General features: G+C 44.4%; 1 protein-coding gene across 4 annotated transcripts in view; it reads right to left on the reverse strand.

The window, feature by feature from the left end:
• Positions 1–5,062: 5,062 nt before the first annotated feature.
• Positions 5,063–26,370, reverse strand: part of MYO5B (myosin VB) — a 1,432,615-nt gene continuing 1,411,307 nt past the window's right edge. For all 4 annotated transcript variants that reach the window (XM_069626964.1, XM_069626962.1, XM_069626965.1 and 1 more), the window contains 2 exons: positions 16,987–17,067; positions 5,063–13,802 (listed from right to left, as the gene is read on the reverse strand). In XM_069626964.1, the coding sequence (XP_069483065.1) occupies positions 13,650–13,802; positions 16,987–17,067 (234 nt within the window). In that variant the 3' untranslated portion in view covers positions 5,063–13,649. The remainder of the gene's footprint in view (positions 13,803–16,986; positions 17,068–26,370) is intronic.

Below are 26,370 nucleotides of genomic sequence, written 5' to 3' on the forward strand. Positions count from 1 at the left end.
TGCTGGAAGACCAGCCAGATACAGCTATTGAAACAATCTATGATGTCACAGAGGGAGGGCACAAGGTTTCCCGAATTTATGAACTATTGATGAGCAAAGTTGGGAAAGAGGTAACACAGCTCAGCCGGGAGTGGGAAGAGGAAGTGGGGGAGAGTATGAATGACAGGCTGTGGGAGAGAGCTCAACGGTATCATAAGAAGGTGTCTAGAAAGGCAAGGCTACATTAGATCTAGCTATATGTAACTCATAGAGCATACATGACCCCTCAGAGGTTAGGCCAATTTAAAAACGCAAGTATACAATCATGTCCCAAATGTGGAGAAGTGATTGCGGGAATGACCCCATATGTTCTGGGCATGCCCGGAAATCAGTAAATTCTGGAAAGAAGTGGCCCACCGTATGACAGAAAAGGGGATCACGCTAGAGGTGGTGTCGGTGTGGGATTGTATTCTGGGGGGGGTTTCCCAGGCCACGCAAGCTAAAGCATGTGAGCAAACTTAAAGACCTGGCTTATATATTGGCCCAGCGTAGGATTGCTATGAGCTGGAAAGCATGTAATAGGCCAAAGTTAGAGGTGTGGTGGAGTGACCTCAAGAAGTGGGCTGAAACCGAAAAGGCGGTGTGGACCGAAGCAGCCAGTCGAGGAGGGAAGGAAGAAGCAGATACACTGACGGCCTGGAGGCATTTATTGAGTGGGTCCACTCAAGTATGTTTAAGCGAGGATGATACCTCCCAGAAGACGGAAGAGGGAACATCTTAAGAAGATATAACAGCGGAAGGTGGGATGGAGTAAGCTCAAGTTAAGGGGGGAGGGTAAAGGGTATGTAGCGGTTACAGTTTAATGAGACACAAAATGTTTAATAATGTATAACATGTACCGCTAAATTTGTTTTATGTATGTTGTTTGGGAGTTATAAAAATTAATAAAAATTGCTTAAAAAATAATAATAATCTTATGGAAGATCTTCAGATACTCAAATTGATTCATGCACAATAGAGCGTTCCTATGCATATTAATGCTTATGAATTTTCGCTTAGTGAGATGTCTAGTATTATTATTGTTACCTCTTGAATGCGATAATATATTTGAATGTGAATAGCACCAACACTTTTATCGAAGATTCTCTGACACTATAAATGGATTAATGCTTTTTGTGAAACATATACTTGAGCGTTAATATTTTGTTAGAAACTTCTCAACATAATGCTTATGTCTAATAGTGACTGCTACTTAATTATCATTGTGTATCAATTTGAACCACAACACTTCAATATAATACCAAGGGAGGGTTATTTGCCTTGTTTTCTCTTGAATTTCTTACAAAAACTAGCCTCTAGGGTGTATGACATAGATATGATATTGCACGTTCCAAGATGGTGCTGGCTTACAGCATTTTGGAATCCAAGATGGTGCTCATAGAATATCACGTGATCTTGCTGTCACATGATTTCATCCACATGTTTTTGCTACGTCTATAGCGTGTCCAAGAGTCTATGTGAGATCCTGCTGCAAACACAACCTGATTCTAGAGAGGTAGGTTAACATTCTGCATCTTTTATTGAAGTGGACAATTATATAATAGTGTTTCTCTCTTTTTGTATGTTTAGGTCTACTGATAATCAATTGCTTCTCTTGGTGTCAGCACTAATTTGGAAGGTGGGATTTCTAATTGATTACCAGCATATGCCAATAAGACACATGTAAGGTGGACTGTATGTTATCTGATACAGTCTTTTCTGTTGGATTTCTAGATTTGAACTTGGTGAACATCTTACTGTGAACTGGCCTTCCTTGATTGCACTGTATTGGCTTATTTGGACAGCAGGAGCTCTCTCTGATATCCTTTCTATTGCCTGGCAATTTTGAACCTAACAGCTTGCTCAAGTTTTTTACATTAGTATTCTTTGGATCTTTCAGATTCAAATTTGGAGGACTATTATGGGGAATATTTTTATATTGATGGAAGTCTGGGGTATTTTTTGTCAAAAATTCCCTTTCATCCTTGTTCATTAACCTCCTTTATGCCATTAATGAGGAAAAGGGATCACTCACGATTCCGGTGGATTGGTGGTTTATTAGTAGAAAGCAGTGACAGCACGAACCCAACAGCAACACAAGACAAAGTTCTGAGGGGGGGGGGGATCCCAACAGAACAGGTCAAGGTTACATACTAAATTCATCCTGCTAGAAAAGAACAAAGCCTCATTATATCAGTCTTTGACACAAGCTGCTTTATTTCATGTAAGACAGTGTTATCAGTGATGTCGCCCTGTCGTACCTCAGTTAGTTAAGTTGCCTATAGTCCTTAAAGATTCCAGTACGCTTTGAGGGAAGCGAGGGCATTAGCAATATGATGACTTCCGCTCCCCTGGGCTGCTTTTCTTAAGAAAACGAGAGCTAAGATCACGCTTGCATATGCCAAAAGTGAAACACGTCAGAAGCGAGAGATCAGAAAGCGGGCATTCCAACCAGGTAGGTGAGAGGCCTACATAGCAAAGACATGCGCAGTACATCCTACTGTCTCTACCTCGCATAAGCAAGAAACGCTGTTTAAACATGCCAGTATAGCAGGCTCACTTGCTATAATACTGCAGTGCCAGGCCTGGGGAGTACATAGTATTTTCATTTCCCAATTTTCCTCCACACCATGTACTGATTAAGGTTATTGCATTTACCTTGATTGCTGCTGTGGGATCTCCTGGTAACTGTCCGAAAAACCTTCGTGTTAACAAATGTCTCGTAGCAGATCTGATATACTCCATGTGACATCTATTTCACTGGTCTATTCTTTCAGGGCTGTACTAATGAGAAAACAGCTATGATATTGGTCATTATATGGGATTATGTATCATAATGGCTCTGGTCAAGAGTCTGGTGTGTTGTTGACACTCTTCTTTTGTGTATGTAGTGACAAATTCCTAGATGTTGTCACTTCTCCCCAAGGGTGTGCCCCTTCCCATGAGGTCAGGGAGGTGAGGCCGCTACCCGATAGTCTCCCTGGGGGTGGTACAGAGCAGGAGAATCTCATTGGGAGAGACTCCCACTCTGGGGACAAGGAGAAACATCTAAGGAGAACACAGTATATCCCCCTCCCAAACACCCCTTCTAACCCTACACATATAGTACACCCCAGTACCATACTGGTCTCGGGTGGGATAGCCCAGGGACAACGTGCTCGCCTTGGAAGCAAGACGACACGCAGCAACACAGGTTCGATCCCCGGGTCCGCGCTTACAAAACCTCTGGGTATTAAGCACGTTATAAATAAACTATCATATCATACCCAGCCACTCCATGTACATGTATAGAGCCAGTGACATAATAGTGGCTGGGATGAAGAGGAGTCCAAACTACCCACTTGAGACTGGTAGTTCTAGTACTGAGACAAGAAAGAGGTGCAGAGCCATGAAGATCACGACAAGAACTAAGTGAGAGTTCTATTGGTTACCAAACAGCAATTGAGGATCTCCAATAAAAAGCAATGAAGGACGGCAGAAGTGGTCGAATCCAGCTGAATGAGGCATCAGGTGTAAAGATTCTCCAGCATGGTAGATCTGAATCCTGTCTGGGAGCCGACGCAGAACGGAGGATGCAGGCAGATAGCCACAAGACTTCCTCGAGGGCTTTGCAGGAGAGGAGCCTCGTCAGCTGCTCAGGAAACTGAACAATCGATGCCAGACAACCACATACGCCGCTGACAAGAGCCCGCTGAAACACATTGGGCTTCATTACACAGACGGCGGTGGACCAAGGTGCTCTTAGCACCTTGGTCCATGCCGGTAAAATACCGGCACCGCCTTGGTGAAAAGGGGAATTACCACCCTATTCCAAGGTTGGTGGGGCGGTAATTCCCCCTTCCCCCATTGCCCTTCCCCATTCCCATTTTTGCCCCATAGGGCATAATGGGAATGGGGAAGGTTCTAATTACGGCACCGCAAATTGCGGTACCGTAATTAGCTCCCTGGTCCCTTTGCGGGTTGGTTTTTAACGCCTGCAAACCCTTACCGCCTACCGTGTAATGAGGCCCATTGTCTATAGGCGCATTATAACCAATAAATACAAATAAATAAATAACTAAAGCAGAGAGGTGGAATACAACCCTAGGAAGCCCTGGTAAGGTACTGAGTCCCAAAGCAAGGTAACAGGTGGTAAGAGGAGGCACGGGGCCAGTCACCAGGCAGCCAGAGGCAGCTCCCTCACAGCCTAGTAGCAAACAGTCGGCTATATGCTTCCTGGAGGGGCAGAAAGGTGCTGATGTGGCACATGAGACATATAACAGGGGTAGGGGAAACCCAAACAAGCAAAGAAGAAGGGTCTGGGATTCTAACCATTAAGCAGGGGTAAGTCATTTTCCTCGTGACAGTACTTGGCAGGCGAGTGAACCAAGTCTGCCAAATCATCAGTGCAGAGAAATATGGGTGTGGGACCCACACCCAAACCAGGAGATAGATATAAATCATCTTCCCCATGGCCGCACTCGGCAGGAGAGTGAACCAAATAGACCGAACTCAGGAAATGGAGAAGCCTGGGTCTCGGGAACCGAGTTCTATGTGAACTGTGTTGCTGAGAATCTTATAGGTTGATCTAAGAGACCAGGGCAAAGGAGTCATTCCCCCTGGGCACAGTGAACTGTGAAATCCAAGACACCAGGAGAAGGGAGGCATTCTCCTGGTAACGTTGCACTTGAGAAAAGGAAAAAAGAGCATGGGGAAGGGAGTCAATCCCCCACGCAAGTGAAAAGCCAAAGCCAAGAAAAGGGAGTCATTCCCTTGGCTGAAAGGGAAACCGACCACGTCTTCAACCAAGCGAAGGGAGTCATTCCCCCTAGTAAGTGAAAAGCCAAAGCCAAGCGAAGGGAGTCATTCCCCCTGGTAAGTGAAAAGCCAAAGCCAAGTGAAGGGAGTCATTCCCCCTGGTAAGTCTGGTGAACTTTCAGATACCAAGTGTTAGAACATTGGAGTATCATTTTGAGGACATTTTAACCAGGCTGGGCTGTATCATGCTTTATGTTCTTCTCAAAATATTCTTGGACTCTGTGGAAAATAATGTCAGCAGAACACATTCTTTAGGCAAAAGTACATAATTTATTTGACAAATTCATATCCACAGTTGGATTGTACAATTTATATTAGAAGGATTCTCATCTATAAACACATGTAGTTTACATATTTGTTCAAAACGAAAACAAAATTCTCTGTCACTTGTATCTCATCTATAATTACTGTTTTGCACAACAAAAGGCTTATCATCGACAGTGAACCTTCTTCCTTTTCAAGTGTATTAATATTTACAGGCTAACTGGACACTTTGGGCTGAAACCTAGTGTGTGCTTTTTTACTTTGAAAAACAACAACAAAGAAGTGTAAGTAGGTTCTTTCCTTTAACCCTTTATCGTTCTAGTGTGTTAGGAATAGTTATACTGTGTAAGGATGTTTCAAAAGATATATATATATATCTATTTATTTATGTACATAATTATGCACTGGACTAACCCCTCCAATTGGTAACCACAGGCTAATCAAAGTTCATGACTTATTTTACAAGGATAAAGATTCAAATTAGTCTGACAAGCAGCCAAATACTTTGTGAAGTAGTGCTTGCGGTTATGCAGCATGGATCCTATTCCTCATTAATGATTGGTTTGCATAGGTCATACGGCCCAACCGACGCATAATGTCATTTCCGGCAGCGGCCCGCACACAGAATAAATGTTTGTTTCAAATGGCATAGGCAATATGTCGATCATTAATGATGCATCACAATATATGTGCCACGAGAGAAGAATACACTTTATTTACACTAATCATGTATAATAGTACTTCTTATTTCATGTTAGACAGTCCTGCAGATGGCACTGCGTGTAGCACATATGGAAAGACTCGCCCTCTTAAAATGTTTAACTGATATTATTTTTGAGCCACTGAAAGTAAATCAATGTGGCTCTCCTGTGCAGAATGTATACTCCTGTTTTTGGCAAGAATTTTGTGAGAACTTACTTTCCAAAACGTAAGGACTCAAATTGTAAGATAAAATGGAAATAACTTAATTGGCAAACTAGTACGTGCATGTTTGGGTGATTAAGGACAGAGGGCTGGAGCTGATTGGTCAGTTCTTTTTTGTTTTGGAGATCCATCCCCTCTCTGCTCACTGCTCCTATCTGTCCCTGTTGATTGAATTGGGAAGTGCGCATTCGCCACAGCGCCAAGCATTCCTGCAGAATTGTTGGTAGGGAGCAGGAAGTGATGTTGGCACTTGCTGAGGTATGTTTGGTGATGGTACAGAATTGGCCATCTCCGTTACGCTTTCATTGCTGAACCAATTCATATGCTGTATAGAAGCATGGATTCTTTTCATTTACGGTCAGTTTTACAATATCAAACATTGGCATTAAAATATAGGTACTGCATTTTTACAATATATCTCACAATGTATAAAGAACATGTTTTGTCTAGAACAACGTCCTTTTGGAGTGTGTCTTGTATGATGTGCTGGCCTGGGCCCTGGACTGGTGCATTCATCAGCTATGTTCTGGAGTCGTGTCACAATGTGGTCGATGATGCTACTTGTACACACCAGCACAGTACAGATATGCATACTTGGAAGAAGAGGAAGGACCTGTTGGTTACAAAAAAGCGCTTTAGTCTGGCTTCCAGAACCTCTTCTCTTCTGAGAACCTGCTCGTTTTCAAACACAAGTTTAGTACAAGAGCATTTTCTAACAATGGGGTAAGGAATCAATAAAGTGTAAGACATGTTTAGCGTATGAAATTTAGACCTGCCCCACAGAAAGCTGCTCAAATGACCTTCCTCCGGAACATAGTGCTTGAACGCGAGTGTGTGTAAATAGTATGGGATGGGGACTATGTGAACGCCATCACTTTTACCAACGGTTGGCCGGCAAGTGCTTGCCTATGAGACTGTACTGCTATAATTGCTGTTTGGTAGCATGCGATCACCAGAGATCTTTCAAGATTCCCTCTCAAAGATTTCCATACCAGAAGAAGGAAAGGATCAAAGCTATTTATGTAATAGCTGGATGAAGCTGGCCCTTGAGGCACTTGCATGGGAAAGCTTATGCTTGGCATGCCATTTTGCGGTCCTGCCTCCCTTAATTGATGATGTAGAATATGTTTGCAAATATGGTTTCGTGAACAGTGAGTGCTGTTTTCTCTTAGATTCCCGCATTAGCACTCAATTGTCATGTTTTTATGAAACTTTCATTGAATAATCTCCATGATGACCGCATACAAGCATGGTATGCGCACATTGAAAGCAATCATGTGTTTGTGTCGTTGTGCTTTGCTCCCTTGTGACTATGCCCAGGCAGGCCGTTGCAGGGTTGTCTAACTCCAGGCCTCGAGGGACGGAAACCTGACAGGTTTTCAGGATATCCCTCATTAATATTCATGAGCAAAAATGTGCATACATTTAGAATCACTGTATGCAATTCTATTTCAGGAATATTAATGAGGGATATCCTGAAAACCCGACATGGACGGACAATAAGTAGCCTCTGAGCTACAGCATTTTACCAAGAGAGATTTAGATTGTTTTTCAGGTCACTGCGGTCATTTTACATGATTTTGCCAAATTTGCTTCCAGGACCTTGAATATCGAACCAATGTTGGGCAGGTGTAATGTGGTTAAACCTTTGGGCTTTAGAGCAGACAAGACTGCAGGAAGTGTGTGAAAGAATAGGGGAACAGAAGTGTATGGGCGAAGTTGGATAGGGAGCTAGAAAGAGAACACAGAGTACCCTCCATCTGTGAATTGTATCTGGAGGAGACAGCACTTTTGACCAGGCTATGCTATATTTCAGCAAGTTAATGCGCCTGATGTGCAGATCTATATCTAGTCTAGTCTAGGTCCCAGTCTGGATTTGGGTAGGTTAATGGAATCCTTCCATCATTCCGAAGTCAATAAAACAAGCAGAGCTGGTGAGGTTCATTGTGAGGTCCGGCATGCCTGGCTCGCTTCTCCATTCTTCAGAAACGGGCACACAGAGCATCATTAAGGTGTGCAATATATCAACATGGAGAGTTCATAGCAGGCATGCGCCCCTGACAGGCATGTGGAGCTGTGATAGAAACAGTCCAATGTCAAGCATGTCCAATACAGTCATTGATTTCTCAGATACTGTTTGAAGAATGTCAACTCTCAGGATAATATTGCAATAGACACAGTCCATGGTGTCCATGTATCTGTGAAAGGCAAGTAGGACACAGCTCTGCATTGAGTTATTTTCATTTTGTGAGCTGCAAACGAAGAGTTAATTTGGCCTTCTGTGCCACACCTGCTATGAGCAATTTGGCCAAGCTGCAAGCAGCATTATGTTTTCTGTTAATGTTCATTGCAGAAGAGTCTGACTGCCTCAATCAACTCTTTACAGACACTTTCATCAGCCTGTATCTTCAATGAATATAGGCAAAACGTAGGACCCAGGCATTGCAAAGGCTTGGGAGCTGTGCCGAGCTCTGCATCATTTGAAAATTGGGGTGTTTCTGAGTTTTAAGTCTATCCAGGCTTGTTGCGAGGTTGGGGAAAGACCCGGAGCTATGCTAATGGGGGCCTTTTGGCACTCGGGGCTAGCAGGCTCCATCCAGGGCTATAGCTCCCTCAACCCTGCTAGCAACGCCTCTGGGACTACCCCCCCCATCTTCCCCGATGGCCCAGTGTATTGCTGCCAAAAAGAAATGTTCACGCAGAGGATTTCCAGTGCTCAGAGGGAGAAGGGATCCTGTTCCACCACTCTAATTTACTTAATAATGGAATACCTGGACCATCTTTTGAAGTACATATATACGTCCACAGGCCACACAAAGGGTTAATGGGGTATCCACAGGAATCTACAAAACAGGGTGTCCCGCTGACACAGACATGTGGTGATTGATTAAAAGCATACCGATGCCACTAGAAGCAAGTAAAGTGAATCAGGAGCTATGAATTCAGATAAGCAACTGCAAGAATACAATGGGCCTCATTCCGAGTACGGCGCTAACCAATGGCGCTATTAACGCCTTGGTTGACGCCGTACCCGGAACGGCAGCGCCTTGGTGGATGGCGGAATCACCGCCCCATTCCAAGGTTGGCGGGGCGGTAATTCCCCATTCACCAAGGCTCTTCCCCATTCCCAAATGAGCCCCCATAGGGCTCAATCGGAATGAGGAAGATGCAAATAATGGTGACCGTTCATTACGGTCACCGTTATTGGCTTGGAGGCCCCTTTGCGCCCTCGACTTTAACACCTGCTCAAAGCAGGCGTTAAAGGCGAGGGCGCAGAGGGAACTCGGAGTATGGCGGTAAGGGAATACCGCCACCGGTCTCGTTACCGGTGGCCGCTATCCCTTACCGCCATACTCGGAATGAGGCGCAATGCCTGAGGTCTACCTCAACAAATGCTCCCTGTAACCGTCTGGATGCACTGGTGCACGAGAGGGGAATTGTGCCTGGATGCAGCCCCGTGTGGCCGCCAGGACTCATGTCTTTTAGCACAATTGCATCCTGTGCTTGCTCCAGACATCCTTTTAAGATGAATATCAAGTGTGCAATATAGACTATTCTGAGGTGTTCACAGAAAGTCCACTGCATGCTGCATGTGGGGCCGAAATAAGCTTAGTAGGGAACCAATCACAAAATGCCGGTCACGACAATCTCACCGGGGGCAAGTGAAGCCGCCGTGGTTTGCTTATATGAAATCCACAAATACTACATCAAAACCAGACAATGTAGATGTGGACAGTTGCTCAACACTCCCACTCCCACTCCACCACCGAGCGGAGTGCCAGGGTACGCAGGGCTCTCGATAATATTTTGAAGCAGGAGTATCTTACACACTATTTTTTGAAGTTGTGAATACCATTGTTCTTTAAGGAGTAACCTGGTAATTGACATTCCCAATGGCCATATTTTGTATGCTGTTTATGTCTTATTTACCCATGCTACTTTGCCACTGCACGCGAGACATGGAGCTGAGATAATGACGTGCTATTCATATGGCGCTTATGCCCATGCGCTGTACATAGAACATATGTACATACATGAATCATCCCAACCGAAGTTGATGAATGAACGTGCATTTTAGAGCCAATTGCAATCTCTCTGCAGGGATATTAGTTTTCGTGTACGGCTCTTAAACCTCAAATTGACTCCATTATAATGGAGTTGCAAGGGACATTTTTGAAAATACATGTATTGTTGGGAAGGGCTTAGGACAATGTTTTCCCCCAGTTCGAGCTACAATGAATCCACACATGAATGTGAGCTATTTGTGGGATTAAGCAACATGACCTAAAGGCTCCTTTTTGGAGATGGCTCTTAGTGTTTTCTTTCCTGTTTTCTGTAGCCCTACAGTCCCCTACCAGCACCTGACACCTGATGTCTGCACTTGCCACCAGCTGGCTGCACTTTTAACTTATCGCTTTTATTTATACTATGTTTTTTTTTACTCTAGATCCCATGTACTGCACTGTCCCCTCCCCCTCCCCTCTTCTCCTTCTATCCCAATGTCACCAGGCCTAGTAAGATCGTTGTCTCTGTCTTCCCTCTGTAGCCCCCAGCCCCCCTTGCCTCGTCACGCCTTGAAACACTTTGGTAGAGGCGCGTTATAAATGCCATATTATATCATATCCTGGCATCCTGCCCTGCCTCCAACTAGTCCAAGTAAGCTTCCCAAAGATGAGGGAAAGCAGTTAACAGTCAATGTTTTCAACACAACCATGACTCAGAATTCACAAGGAGGGAAAACACGTTTCACTTTGCTTTGAGTTACCATATGTCAAAGGCAAAGCAATCTCTCTTTGCCCAAAAAGCATATGTGTTAGCACCGTGCTTCTGAGCTGTGTGTACCACCTGCGGGATCAGGCTTAGTTCCCCACTGGCCCACCTAAAGATGCAGTGCTCTTAGGTCTGTACAGTGAGTACCAATGAGATGGGGTCATACAAATAAGCGTTACATACAAGCACGTTATAAGTATTGTCTTTCTTTTAAGGTGTCATTGTGTGTCCTGCATACATTTGAGGAGTCTCAGATGAGGCACTCTGCACACAAGGGCCCTTTTTCACACACCGTTTTCCAATGGGGTTTTGCCATTATAAAACGCTTCTGTGAATTAGGCCCAGGATCTGCAGAGGCTAGTGGGTGTCTCTGATTATTAGGAGTGAACTGGAGGAGAATGTTTGCCCACAATATATTTTCGTTAAAAGCAACATAACCCTTGGAGATGCCCGGGGTATAACAAGATAGTCATAGAGACACACTCATCTATGAACAAAAGGCTGATAAACTTGCCCAGTGCAGCAGCAGCAGCAGCACCGAGTGCAATTTTGGAGGTTAGAATCAACCAAAATGTTAAAGATCTGCAGGCCGACAAGAGTACATCTAAAAACTGAACGTGGAAACAGGATCTCACTTTATAAAAAAATGCACCTAAATGTACCTTTATATTTGGTTTGTGTAATTGGGAGTAGAGCGGATCTGGCGCCACATTACAGACAAGGGGCCTCATTACAACCCAGGCAGTAAGTTCCCTACTTTACCACCATGGTGTAAACTCTATTTACACCGTGGTGGATGGCGGATTTACCGCCTCATTCCAAGGTGAGTGGGGCGGTAAATCCCCATTCCCCATTTACCCTTCCCCATTCCCATTTTTGCCCCATAGGGCATAAAGGGAGTGGGAAAGGCGCTAATTACGGCACCGTAAATTACGGTGCCGTAATTAGCACCAAGGCGGGTTAGCGCCTTGCATTTTAACGCCTGCTAAAAGCAGGTGTTAAAATGGTAATCAGGCGTTAAGGGTTAACGGCGGCAACGGCGCCGTTAAACCCTTAACGCCTGGGTTGTAATGAGGCCCAAGGTGTACCGGTGCAAGTGCAACTTTGTACGGTGTTGGCATTAGGATAAACATATTTCCTTTAAGTGCATTTGTTTCTCCAGGACAATGGCCCTCATTACGACCCTGGCGGAAATCGCGGTGCAAAATGCACCATGGAGCACGGCGGAAAGCTGCCGATAGCGCCATGGGGGTTGGCGGATTTTCCGCCCCATTCCGACCTTGGCGGGGCGGTAAATCCCCATCCCCCATTTTACCCTTCCCCATTCCCATTTTTGCCCCATAGGGTATAATGGGAGTGGGGAAGGCGTTAATTACGCCACCGTAAAATACGGTGGCGTAATTAACAACAAGGTCCCGTAGCGCCATGGATTTCTCCGCCCGGAAAAACCAGGCGGAAAACGCTCCATGGCGCTACGGGAACTCGTAGTAGGGCGGACGGGTCCGCCGCGAATAACGCTGGCGTAAACCCACTCCGCCAGGGTCGTAATGAGGGCCAATGTCTGCTGTTCTTATGTATGCCCTACTTGATTTAGGGAAAACTTTGCTCTGGTGCAAAAGAGCATTGAAGGAATAGGTGTGTTTTGCAATAGGTCCGTTTTTGCCCTTGTGCCAATACCAGGGCAAAGCTTCCTTAATAAGAACGCTAAACATGAATTTGAGACCAGGCATTTTTTCATATACCGGGGCGCGCTCAGCATGCACCGCAGCACAAGTGCGTAGCATGATATTGTAAAAAGGTGTCCTGTGCATGATAGCTGCTCTCCAAACTGCTGGTGGAGAGGTCCAGAAAAAGACCCTCTGTTGCCTTGAGTCAACAGAACAAAGACACCACTCACTGACTCAGTACAAATATATAGCATAATGGGAGAACAAGAATATTTCCAATAGAGGCCTAGCGATAGAAAAAGAAACCACATTATACCAGGAAATTGACCAGATCCAGGAAATTGAGCAGATTCAAGTTGACGGGCAGACGGTGATCACAATGTGCGAATAACCGTGTTAAATATTACCAATGCTGAAGGTCGCGAGCCGTGGTTTTAAAGAAACTGAACTAGCCTCTGTAAATACACTGGCTAGCAGAAGCCACACTTCTGACTCTAGGATACATGTCGGCAATGATTTGCACTTGCTCTCCAGAATCCATCAACATTTTGTACAGCAGAAACAGTGCAGAAAAATGCTCTAGTGCATAGACCCATGCGTGCAAATAAATTGCTGGACGATGGCTACAGTCACTTAATAAACCCCTCGAACATTTCTAGTGCCAGGTTCTTTAATATCTTAAGAATGTTTCATAGAAAGGCGCTTATCCAGTGATAATGTCTTCTGCGAAAAGGTCGCAAGGGGACGACATTTCCCCAAATGTGTACTCCCACGAAAATCAATAATTTCCCCCAAATATTCTAGGACTTGAGTTAGAGTAGAACATTTCACCCGTCCTCGAATTTGTGGGGGGAGGCTTTTAGGGGTGCAGGGAAAAAAGTCACCTGCACCTTTACCTAGTGGACATTATCACATGGTACCCATAAATGGCCATCAAATAGTTCTTATTCACATCACACTGTATATTAGTAGTTATATGATACAATTTTATATTAAGTTTAAAATAAAATAGAGCAAACCCATGTCTATTTTTCAAGATCTCTTTTTTTCCTCTCGCAGGTTAGAAAATTATTTACATGTTCAGTCCTTTATTCGGCTAAAGAGTAGAGTTTAGCGCTGATCGATAACTCTCCATTGGCTGTCGATCAAGTGTTGTCCATACTGATATCCAAGGTATTCCCAGATGCCTTCAGGTAGATGTGGGGGTCTTCACACTTGATGAAGGAAATCCAGGTTGAGGGAGGCTGGAATGTGAATGGAGTCCATAGTGATAGACGATGGGTTGAATGGAAAGAGGACGGGAAACATGTACTTGAAGTCCAGCAGCAGATTCGGGGGGTCGTTCCGCTCTTGCAAATGGGCCTAGGAGAGAACGGAAACGAGTTAGGAGGACCTAAATGTCGTCTACATTGATTAAGAGTGTCCTACTCCGAGGTCACTCTCCAAAATACCATAATCACAACAGTGCTCCTGAAAGTGACCTTCGCTACTTGAACAGCCTGAAAGTGACCCCCCCTCTCCTCACGAAATCCTCACCTGGGACCAGCCACACAATGAAAATGCTGACATCAGCACTGGGTGCAATTATGACTTATTGCCGGAAGGCACTGCAGGAAACGCGTTGTGTTTTAGACTACAAAAAAACATGTGAACTGCACACAGAAGCAGTATTCACCCTTCAATAGCCTGTCACACACATTTCACCTGCAGTGTGTGAAATGCCCACCTGCATTTGTAAATGTTACAACATTAGAAAGTTGTGCTTTTCACTGCAGGCACAAAATGGATTTGTTTGTGTACATTTCAATATCAGCAGACCTGGGAAAATACAACACACACATATATTACGCAATCCCCTGTACATGGTTTCAAATTAGAAATACATATTTCCAAATAAAACAAGTTCAATTAAACTGCTCCTTTGCATTGCATTATATTCGTAAGGATCGACGTGAGTACCGCAAAGCGGGAAATTGCGAATCCGAAAAAATCGAATCGCTAAATCCCGCTGCACAGTGATCACGTAGATCTGGGTAGCCGACATCCCGCAGACCCTACCCCCCGCTGCCCCAGCTACCTTGTCAGCGGCACATACTGAAGTGTGGTGCCGACTCCCCTTTATCCCTGCGGTGTCATTTCCCTCCCCTCTTTATTGTCCCTCCCATCTTTATTGACACCCCCACAATCCCCACTCCCCATGTTCTGCATTATGGGATTTGATTTCTTTGTGGAAGGCGAATGCGCAGTAAATGCAAATTCAGCTTCTTTCCCAGTATTTCTGGGGATTACCATTCGTAAAATATATGTTTTCGAAACATGGACACAGGACACACTCTAACTTTGATTTTTGGGTGTCTGCAGGGTGCCGTTGTTCACCTATGTGCTAAATACAGCCTGCGGGATATCTGGCAGGATGCAAGAAACAGCCTCATTAGTCCTCATGGGGTATGGTAGGCACTTCATTCAAGCCTGCCAGGTGTTGGAATTCAGGATCTGGCTGTGCCTGGAAAGAACATATTGTATGCGGGGTAGATATGCATGCCAAATGTACATACTACTCTTTACATGTACTAATGCCTCTATGAGGAACAACAAGCACACAACTATGCAGAGTACCTTATCCTTACTATGAAACGGACAGACCTCAACAGTCCGACTCGAAGCTTGCTAGCTCTTGCTGCTTGCTGTTCCGGAGGCTTAGCTCCTACCTATCCCGTCGTTTGGTTTATTCTGTGATCTGTATTCTCTTGTCTCTTTTCTTCAGTTTTCTTCTCATTTTTACGCTCTTTGGGTCAATCCCAGCAGATTAATTGGTTCTAAATCTTTATTTCAATTTTTGTAGGTCGCCTAACCTAAAGACCGTTTTTTTACGGACGATTTTACACCTACAAAAATTGAAATATTGACATTACCCTACCCCACCCTCTCTTCCCCTTTTTAGTCCAAATTCGGGGAAGTTTCACCCCACGAGGCCCCCTCCCTCAGCCCCCACTGCCTTGTCCCCTCCCAAAGCCCCCAAAATGCAAACATACATACACATACACCCCACACACACACACACAAACGTACCAGATCTCCCTTGTGGCTGCTTCCAGCCCTGGCGTGCCTTGCAGCCCCTGCGTGCACCTGCGTGCGTCGCTGCGGCTCACAGTTCGATTTAGAAAGACCGCTCTGTGCGGTCACAGGGCGGTCTTTCTAAATCGTTTTTTTTTGTCTCATTTTTTAAAAAGGTCTATTGACCTAATAACGTTTAAACGCTTCTTTCAATGTTAAGGGTTACCATCTGGTTCGGTAGGTGGGTATGTTGGTTTCTTTACTTATCTCTACCTGTGGTCTCTAGTTTCGCCTTATGATCCAAGTAAAAATTGCTGATCTTCTTCTACCTGTGAACCTTCTGCTCTTTGACGCCATTGTGCCTCCTCTAGGTTCTGCCTTTCCCATGGACTGCTCTTAAACCATGCACTCTACCCTTCCTCACCTTCCCCCAGAGACTCAATTTCACCCGTGCTCTGGTTCTCTCCAGGCTAGACTACTGCAATAGCCTCCTTCTTAATCTTCCTTCCTCCACCCTGTGACCCACTCTAGCTAACTCAGAACAGGGCAGAGAGACTTATCCTTGGCCTCAAGCCCAGGGACTGCATCTTACTTGCCCTACAAAGCCTTCACTGGCTCCTGGTCTCAGCATGGATTACATTCCAATCCCTCTGTATCATACACAAAACTATCTGGGGCCGTGGTTATCTTCAACGTTTCCTGCCCAAATACTCTCCTTCTAGACTCCTCCGTTCCTCCGGCACCAACTCCCTGTGTTCTGAAAAAGGCTCAAGACCTTTCTCTTTACCTCCTCCTTCTCCTCCTCCTCTCTTCCCTGCTAATCTTACAGCTGTGTGACTGATGTGCAGGGCCCTTATGTGTCCTCAGGGCCTTGACCCCCCTCAACTCTCATCCCAGCCGCTGTCTTTCTACTGCACTTACTCGGCTCACCCACTCATCGGTGGTTGCACTTACGTTCATCTCCTCTCATCACTTACCCTGAGCACTTCTCCATGAGCTTCAAAGCACCCCCCCCTCCCTCTGCACTTGCATGTTCTGAACACTCAGAAGGCATAGTAGGTTCGTCTCTCCTTCCCTTATTCTCGTTATTTTGTGCTATTAATGCAATTATTTATCCTTGCTGTAATTCATTGTCTTCCCCTGTCCCGATCCTGTTTCCCCTGTGGGTGCTTTGAAACAGTTTTGCTAATTGTATAAGCGCTGAATAAGTGACCAATAAATAAATAAACAATACATAAATGATCTCCTTGTAGCAATTTCCATGTCTCCTCCAATGTCTGAACGTATTCATTTATTGATAAAAAAACATGTTGGTTCTGGTGTATCCATCCCGAACACACTGACTTGGAAAAATAAAATACATTCAATATAGGGTGATGCACTTGACCACATCGGAGAACAGCGATGTAAAAGCTTAAGCGCTCTGAGTGCCCCCTCCTATCTTCAATGTGTGACGAGTTCTAATTGCGCGCCAGTTATCCCGAACTCTCACCTGAATATTTCTTATGAAGGCGACTGTGACACGTTCTTCAAACTCATTTAGCGGCGTGTAGAGATTAAGTATCTTTACTATCTGTGGGAAAAAAAATGACAATTAAGTACATTGAAGAACTGACCTACAGATTTCAAACTATACATTGAATATTGTATGGCCTGCTTTTCAGTGTTGCGCAGCAACAGATGACTGTGCTGCACTTGTAGGTAGGCTGCTTTGGTAGCTGCAGCGGCGGTGGATGCAGTGGTGATAGGTGAGTCTCCGGCAGTGGTAACTGCTTTGGGGGGTGCTGATGGTGTTTGTTGCTGCAGAGATCAGGGCCACTGGGGATGGAAGTGTAAACTGTACCACCAACCTCAGCATTGACCTCCACTGATGTCCTAGCACTGGTGCACCATGATGTGCAGGGTACAGTGGCATACATGTCAGTCATCACACAGACACCGCGCCGACATGTATAGGGTACAATGAATTCTATATGCCACTTGGGCAACCCTCAGTCCTTTAATTGAATTTGATACCATGCACTGTCTTTACTTCTAGACATTTGATTAAAGAGATAATGCCCATAAATTACTGTTACCACCAGTGGTAACAGTGGAGTCTTTACGAGTTTCTGTTATTCCGCATTATGAAGACCCATTGGACTTCTTTGTGGAATGGAGGTATACCACTATTGGTAATAGCTCCTCCTATTTCTTTGGCTGTACTGCCAAAGCCATAACCAAATGGACTGAAAAAACAAGTGGTAATACCGTTACCACCTGCTTTTTTCTATTACCTCCAAACTAGTAATGAGGTAAATTGTATGATTCAGTGCCCTACCCTCTCTGCCTGAGAAAGCTTTCATAACTCTGAACTAGCTCTCCCTGGTGACCCACCTGCACCCTCTTTGCATATTGAAGAACTAGTTTGCACAATTGATCATCATTTATTCCTAAAAATAATGTTGTTTTGGGTACAGCTGTGATGAAATGAGCATGCCAAGGCAATCAGTGATCTGTTGAGCATTGGCAACCAAAGACAGCCCGTACACTAACATGGGTTGCACTTAACTATCTAGGACAAGCAGTCAAGACAGGACTCGTTCATTATGCATTTCCTAGACCTACTGAAGAGAACCTGTACAAATCTAAGGGATAGCCTTGGCCCTTGCCAGTGTAGCATCTAGGGCAAATCCTTATCATGCCAATCAGATCTCAGATCTGACAGATCTGTTTCCTTTTAGAGCGTCTACTCGTATGTTCTGCTGATCTCATTCAGGATTCAAAGCTAGATATTTAGTTTTTAAGTGAAACCTGAGTTTTAACTCCCTAAAAATCTCACATTCTTATGAGATGTTGCCCAGAGACTATTGTAGCTGGCATATGGACTCTGTTTATACGAAAGGAGGAGGGGTTTGCATCTATCAAGGTGCGTTTCACACTTTTTAAGTGAAACCTGAGTTTTAACTCCCTAAAAATCTCACATTCTTATGAGATGTTGCCCAGAGACTATTGTAGCTGGCATATGGACTCTGTTTATACGAAAGGAGGAGGGGTTTGCATCTATCAAGGTGCGTTTCACACTTATATTTAGGTCTCACAGTTATAATATATATTTAGGCAACTACGATTCAAACCCTTTGCTTGTTGGTTTTGATTCCTGATGTCGCTGAGGGTATATCGCCTTTTCATTGCTGCTATGCCACATACTGGTTGACGGCCATCTTGATGGAGACATACCTATGGATAAGTATGTATATATGAAGATGGGTGGCAGACAATCCTTTGTCCCAAGAAGTCATCAAACTCGGTCCTCTTCCATGATGAACAGCATAAGGGGAGGTGAGATATTGCAATTGCAGCACATCTTGCAAAGGAGATGGCTTTCTCGAGTGTCGTTATGTCGTTTGCAATCACAGATGGACCAGTTTGAAAGGGCGTGACCGTTTCCCTCAAATACCAGACGTATGAGTAAAAAATGAGTTCTTTAGTTTGCCAAGTATCAAAATAGAGGATTCCATGGAATGTATTGAGAGGGGAGGAGGCAAATGGACCTTTGATGAATTCTCAAGTGTAGATTTTATTTGCATCCTCAGAGAAATGTTTCAATACGTAATGGGGCTGTGAGTTGACTGATGACCACCATTTGGACCACTTTGTGATATTCCAAAGTGCATATTCAAGTGTATATTTAAAAAAGTGTAAGCTGAGCAATGAAACTCACCCTTTATAGAGAGCAGAACCCTGGGCCTAGGCACATTTCAAGGGTGTGTGGGGGGAGGGGTGGAAAGGAGCGGGAAGAAAAGATTTAGAGGAGTAAGGATAAAGAAAAGGAATGAGAAAGAGTGGGAGATTAAGCAAAAAGCAGACAAGAAATTAAAAAATAGACGAAAGGGGAGTCTCCCGAGTGCATCTTGACTAGTGTTAATAAGTGATATCATCTATATATTTAAAACACTTAGGTGTGTTTCTGTACTCAGCTGATGCAATTTATCAGAGTTAGGTTGCCCTCTGCTGTCCAAATGGCAAAGTGCACCCACTTCAACAAGAGCTACTATTTCAACAAACAGAATGAGCATGGTTCTACGCGGTCACCTTCACCTTCCACTATCGCAAACATTTGGTCACCTTCACCTTCCACTATCGCAAACATTTGGAAGTTACTTCTTTCCACCCCCACTTCTCTACACACAGGGCATGGTGGTTCCAGTGTCAATGAACAGTTAATTTCTGGCTCAATGTTTCAGTCTCTAAAGAGCAAAATGGTTTTATAGGCATTATTGGATTGTAATTTACAAACCTTTTGCCTTTCATTTTACCATCATATTGATTAAAAAGAGTGCCTCAGATCACTTACAATCAGTAGTGGGAGAACATGGAGAGAAAGAAAAGAAAAACTGAATAAATGAATGTTCCATTTATCAAGTTCTGTTAGGTTACTTGGTTGATGACCTGTTGGTTTTTAAATTGTTGATTTATTTTTTAAGATTGCTAACAAGAGGTTCACCAGCACTAAGGTAAGTCGTATTTGTTGTCCTCTCAATAATTCAAGCCACCAGTGTTCTGCTGTTCGACCTACATAGATGTGAGTAATCACAGCCATTAGTTGTGTTCTTATTGCGTCCAAGTCTGGACAGAATAAAACCAGATGCTTTAGTTATTCTTTTGTTTCATCGTTTTGGCATAGTCTACATTTTATAGGCTGTTTTCATCTTGCATTAAGGATTTCTCTGGTGGGAAACAGATTCAGCCTGAACCTCAGATACTGGTCTCTGAACAGCACATTCGGGAACATTTCTAGGTATTTTGGTATTGTATTTAGTTTTTTGCTTTCAGGAAATGATTTGCCATATAGTTTTAACTTATGATTTTCGTTATGTGTGTTGATCCAGTCCATCGCATAAAGCTTCCTCTTGATCTTGTCGGAGTTCTCCAAGAATGATTGGTCAGTTTCATTTAGGTCTGCAATGGTTGTTTGGCATATTATTTTCCATTCTTGTAATGTCAGATCATTGCTTTTTGTAAGTGCGTTTTTTATAGCTGTGAATCCACTATTCACTGGTGGGTCTAAACATTTGCGATAGAGTGCTAGCAATTTCCATGTAATAATCGCCTTTAATGAGATTAAGCCCAATTCCATACCCAAGGCCTGAATTGGTGAGCTAAGATGTATTCGCAACACTCTTTTCCAAAACAGTCCTTCAATGACTGTCCAGCTGTCAGATCGAAATGTAAAGACTGTTTCAGCACCATATGTTAGAATGGGAGTTGCTTTAAGCCGATAAAAGTCTATCAAGGGTTTAAGGAAGAACTCGCAATATATTTTTAGCAAGATTCTACCTTGACTAGCAAGGTTAATAGCTAATGCTCGTAGTGAGTCCAGTCTCGCTTTATCGATCTTGCTAGTGTTGAGACATACTCCTAGGTAAGTAAACGCTGGTACTTGTAGGATCTTTGCTCCATTTATATGCCAGATGTTATTTTTATACGCTTCAGTCTTCCTGTTTGTTCTCCAAAGACCATCACTCTGAATTAGAGTGGATTGATTTTTAATCCGTTAGTTTGTACATAAGTTTGCAATGCGTCCAGTTGGCGTTGTAGCCCTAGTGGAGTTTGGTCCAGCAGGACTATGTCATCGGCATACAGAAGACGATTTATTTTTGTTCCCCCAATATTGGGTGGAAAACAGCTCTGAGCTGGGGGGAAATCCGCTGCAAAATTGCAGTTTTTCGGCACTATTACTGCCGGCAGGAAATCCACCAGCGGTAATAGCGCAAATTTTCCCCATTGGGCCCAATGGGGAATGAGGAATTCCCGAATGGGCCCAATGGGGAATGGGAAATAACCCTTCCGCCAAACTTGTGATCCGGCGCTAATAGCGCCGGGGGGTTTGGCGGTAGGGCTAATAGCGCCGGCCTTACCGCCCAACCCATGATGAGGCCTCTAGTATACTCAAGTGCTTGGTCGATGTCCAAGATAAACAAATTAAACAAGTCTGCTGCCAATGGACAACCTTGTTTTAGCCCTTTATTTGTTATTATTGGTTTAGTCAACATCCCCGCATGATCTAGTTGAATCTGTATTGTGGTGTCCGAGTGCAGTTGAATTGCATGGAGAATTGGAGTCGGACAACCCCACTGTTTTAGTTTGTTCAGAGTTTTGGTCTGTCAACTGAGTCAAACGCTTCAGTGAGGTCAATGAACGCTCTGTAGATATTTTTCCCCTTAGATCATTCAGTTTGAGCATTCAGGATGTTAATCGTGAAGAGATTTAAAGAACTACCCACTCCTTTGCAAATCCACTTTGCCAATTGTCACGGTGGTTGGAGTCTATGCTCCATTTGCTCAATGATTTCGCGACAAAAGATGCAAACATCTTCCCCACCACGTCAACTAGTGCTATGGGCCAATAGTTACTTGGCATAGCTCTTTTGCCTTTTTTAAAGATTGGTATTATTACTGCGGTTTTCCAAGATGTTAAGGTTTTCTGGTTATTAATTACCTGCAGAAATAGCCGTTAAAATTTCAGACCATTGATCAGGGTTCTCTTTGAGCAGGGCATTCGTGAGGCTGTCCGGCCCTGGGACTCTAGATTTGTTCAATTTGGCAATTGCTACTCTCACAGACTTGTAATTGATTTGAAATATGTTCCAACTTTCACAATCCAAATTTGTATCCACTATACGATGTAAGTTTGTGTTGAAAATCTTTGAGAAGTGAACAATCCAATTTGCAGCTCTGATTGAATTTGACGTCAGCGCATCCTGTGGGGTATCCAAATTGCTCATTATTATTGACCAGATTTGAGAAGTGTTTTTCGACTTGATTTTATTCCGCATCTGCTCTGCATCATTAGGAATAATAGCCGATTTGTGGATATTCTTCAAGTTTTTGTATTTTTGTTTAATGTTATTTGTATTTGTTAGCCAATTCTTCATTTTTTAATGGTCGTATTTCCTTGTTCATTTTCTTTTTTTGGTCCGCAAGTTCACTGTCAAAATGATGTCGATGTGCAAATCTCGGTTTATTTGTGCTTCCATTTTTTGTTTCGAACGATTTTAGTAGAGCTGTGAATACTACTGTATCTGCCGATGTAGATTGAGCTTTTGATGTTATAGATGCTTTCAAATTTTTATGCAGATGTGATAGCTGAGAGGGTGTTATTCGTTGTCGTTTACGTCCTGGCATCACGTCTGGCTGGGCGTTTTAGAACCTTGCTACACGCTCGAGTTGGCAGACCCATGTCATCTTTAGGAGATTATGATTACTTTGAAGTTTTGCCACCACTTGCATGGTGATTGGATACCTCATTACATTTTCTGATATGCAGATGTAGTCTAGGATTTGATCATGCTACTTCCCCCCCCATGTTGATGATCCTTGTTTGTCTTCGGGGGGGGGGGTGATTGGTGAGAAGTCTTAGATTTCTTTGTGTCATAGTTCGTCTCCAAGAGATACCCCTCTTTCTCGCAGCACATAATGTATTAGGGTCTTCATCCGTGTCGTATCCTTCAGTATTCCAACAGAGGACGTTCAAATCTCTACAGATGATAAAATGGTTTTTTTCAATTGTTCTCTAAGTTTGTCTACATACAGTGCTATTTGTTCTGGGAAGTTGTTTAAAGTAATTATGCTACTACGCAATCTCATGCCATCACAGGGACTCTGCAACGGAGCAAGGTTGACAATTGCGCATCTACAAAGGCACATCACAGGCCTGTGTGATTGATGGAACTTAGGTACTGTTCTTATACCGTGCATACCTATCATTTCATCTGATACGTTTAGCCTTTTCAATTACCATTCATAAGTCACAGGGACCTATGCCACCTTCCTGGAAGCGATCAGTGGTAATTCCAATGTTTAAGAAGGGGGACACAAGTGACCGTATGAATTACCGAATGATATTGACCTTTAAGATATGCTTGAACAGCGTTTGTTATGCTGGGAACAGCTAGTGTGTGTAAATTTGGGCAAGGTCAGTACAAGGTGAGGCATACTTGTTCACTCATAGATAGTTATAATCTGTTATGCTATATAATCAACCGATGTTGCTATAGGCTCAAAGAATCTGAGTTCACACAGTCTGTTCTTGAGGAGAGTTAAAAAAGTGCAAAGTATTGATTTAAACAAAGGAGGAAATCATGGATGAGAGGAAAAGAAAGTTGGTGGTGCTCTCTTGTGCCTGCCAGTGCATACATATTGATGGCAGGCTAACCAGCTGACTGTGTTGCAAATCTGTCAGTATGTTGAGCATCAATTGGGCGAGTGTCATGAGCCATGGCCTGTGTGAAGTTCCTTGCCTAAATTTGGAGACTCTCAGGAGAGTGGTCAAATGAGCTGGGTACTGCCCCAAGCAAGGTGATGTTGCACCCAGAGGAAGTATAAGCAGGATCCATAGACCACACTTAATGAGTCCCCAATCGAAGACATGACTAAGTTGTCCTCTCTAGTTCAATGACTAAGCTCTCCTTTCTAGTTCCATGACCGCACATTAGCGGGTATACTTACCCAAAGCATCTTAGCCTAGATCTTAGGTTCTACCATTGGAAAAACCTAATCCTAATTGTATTCTCTGAGAATTTGAATATGGAATGTTGAGTGCATGGTGCGTGCTTGAGGTATATGGACTTTATGTGACAGTTTACCTTGTTAAAATCAACACCTGCTCGGGAAACAGGTTTTCCGAGCACTATAGACTCTGCTCCCACCGCAAGGCATTTTAACCCACCCACTGGCACCTAACACAAATGCTCCAATAACATATTGCTTTGCTGGTGAATAAACAAGGGCTACAGTAGCCCTATAAGAAATAAGAAATTCCTCTCAGTGATGGTTGGCACATGAACAAGCTGAGACAATGATGCTCTGTCTCCTGCATGGTTGACCACCAATGTGGGGTTTTAGGTGTATGTTTTATATGCTAGATTGACTGCATACTGTAGAGTAGGGACGGATGTCTCCCTCTTTCCTTTTAGACAGGCGGCTCATCACTGTCATCCTAGGGACAGCACCCCCTGGTAGGGACAGGGTGTGCTTCTACTTAGGGACAGCTTCACTCTCATCCTAGGGACAGCACCCCTTGGTAGGGGCAGGGTGTGCTTCTACTTAGGGACAGCTTCACTCTCATCCTAGGGACAGCACCCCCTGGTAGGGACAGGGTGTGCTTCTACTTAGGGACAGCTTCACTCATCCTAGGGACAGCACCCCCTGGTAGGGACAGGGTGTGCTTCTACTTAGGGACAGCTTCACTGTCATCCTAGGGACAGCACATCCTAGGGACAGCACCCCTGGTAGGGACAGGGTGTGCTTCTACTTAGGGACAGCTTCACTGTCATCCTAGGGACTGGACCCCCTGGTAGGGACAGGGTGTGCTTCTACTTAGGGACAGCTTCACTGTCATCCTAGGGACAGCACATCCTAGGGACAGCACCCCTGGTAGGGACAGGGTGTGCTTCTACTTAGGGACAGCTTCACTGTCATCCTAGGGACAGCACCCCCTGGTAGGGTCAGGGTGTGGCTCTACTTAGGGACAGCTTCACTCTCATCCTAGGGACAGCACCCCCTGGTAGGGACAGGGTGTGCTTCTACTTAGGGACAGCACATCCTAGGGACATCACCCCCTGATAGGGGCAGGGTGTGCTTCTACTTAGGGACAGCTTCACTGTCATCCTAGGGACAGCACCCCCTGGTAGGGACAGGGTGTGCTTCTACTTAGGGACAGCTTCACTGTCATCCTAGGGACAGCACATCCTAGGGACAGCACCCCCTGGTAGGGACAGGGTGTGCTTCTACTTAGGGACAGCTTCACTGTCATCCTAGGGACAGCACCCCCTGGTAGGGACAGGGTGTGCTTCTACTTAGGGACAGCACATCCTAGGGACAGCACCCCCTGGTAGGGACAGGGTGTGCTTCTACTTAGGGACAGCTTCACAGTCATCCTAGGGACAGCACCCCTTAGTAGGGACAGGGTGTGCTTCTACTTAGGGACAGCTTTTCAGTAGTTTGCAAGATCAATTCTTGCTCAATTTGTTGTACAAAATGTAATGCTCCAAATCCCGTTTCTTGTGGGTTAAAAATCCCAAGAATGGCCATTTCGCAGACCCTTTTCAACATCAATATATCCCTGCTGGCACATCTCATGTGCACCTATAGAGACAGCAGTCACATCTATGTGGCCAATACTCAGCTCCACTGTGAACTACATGAGGGTTGAGGTTATTAAGGGGGTAACCTCAGTAAACACCAGCTATGATTTTCAAAACACACACTCAGACCTGCTCCTCGGCACCCGGTCCTAAGTGAATTTTTTGTTTAATGCATCCAAAATAAAAATAAAATCGATTTAGAAAGACCCTTGGAGACTGCTCCGATCTGTCTTTCTAAATCAAACTATCATGCCCAGTGCAGGGCCAAACATGCATGGCAGAGCCCGAAGAGGGAAGTCATGGACAGCTCAGCTAAATGTGTGTGTGTGTGTGTGTGTTTGATTCTGTGGCTGTATGAGGGAGGAGGAGGCATGTTTGTCATGGGGAAGGGAGGTGGAGGGGAACAGGTAAATGAGTGCGTGTTTGCGTGCCTGTGGGAGAATGTATGTGGTGAGGAAGTTGAGGGGGGGAATGTTTTGTTTGGGAAAGGGAGGCAGCAGGGATGGGGAGACAGCTCAGGGGTGAAACCTCCAGAATTCTAAGAAGTCCCGATAGCACGGGAGAGGGTGTGGGTGGGGTGGTATGGCATCGCGCTCCATGTATTTGGGGGTGGGGGATGGGGTGGACAATCTGATTTCATCTTTGGCCACGAAGACCCTGCATTGGCTGGCCATGAAACAATACACTGCCTTCAAGACGCTCTGCAGAACCCACAAAGCTTACAATAGCCGCACACCAAACTACCTGGCC

This window comes from Ambystoma mexicanum, chromosome 6p (genome assembly GCF_040938575.1).
Source record: "Ambystoma mexicanum isolate Mex_15411 chromosome 6p, UKY_AmexF1_1, whole genome shotgun sequence".
In the NCBI taxonomy this organism is placed as follows: Eukaryota; Metazoa; Chordata; class Amphibia; order Caudata; family Ambystomatidae; genus Ambystoma; species Ambystoma mexicanum.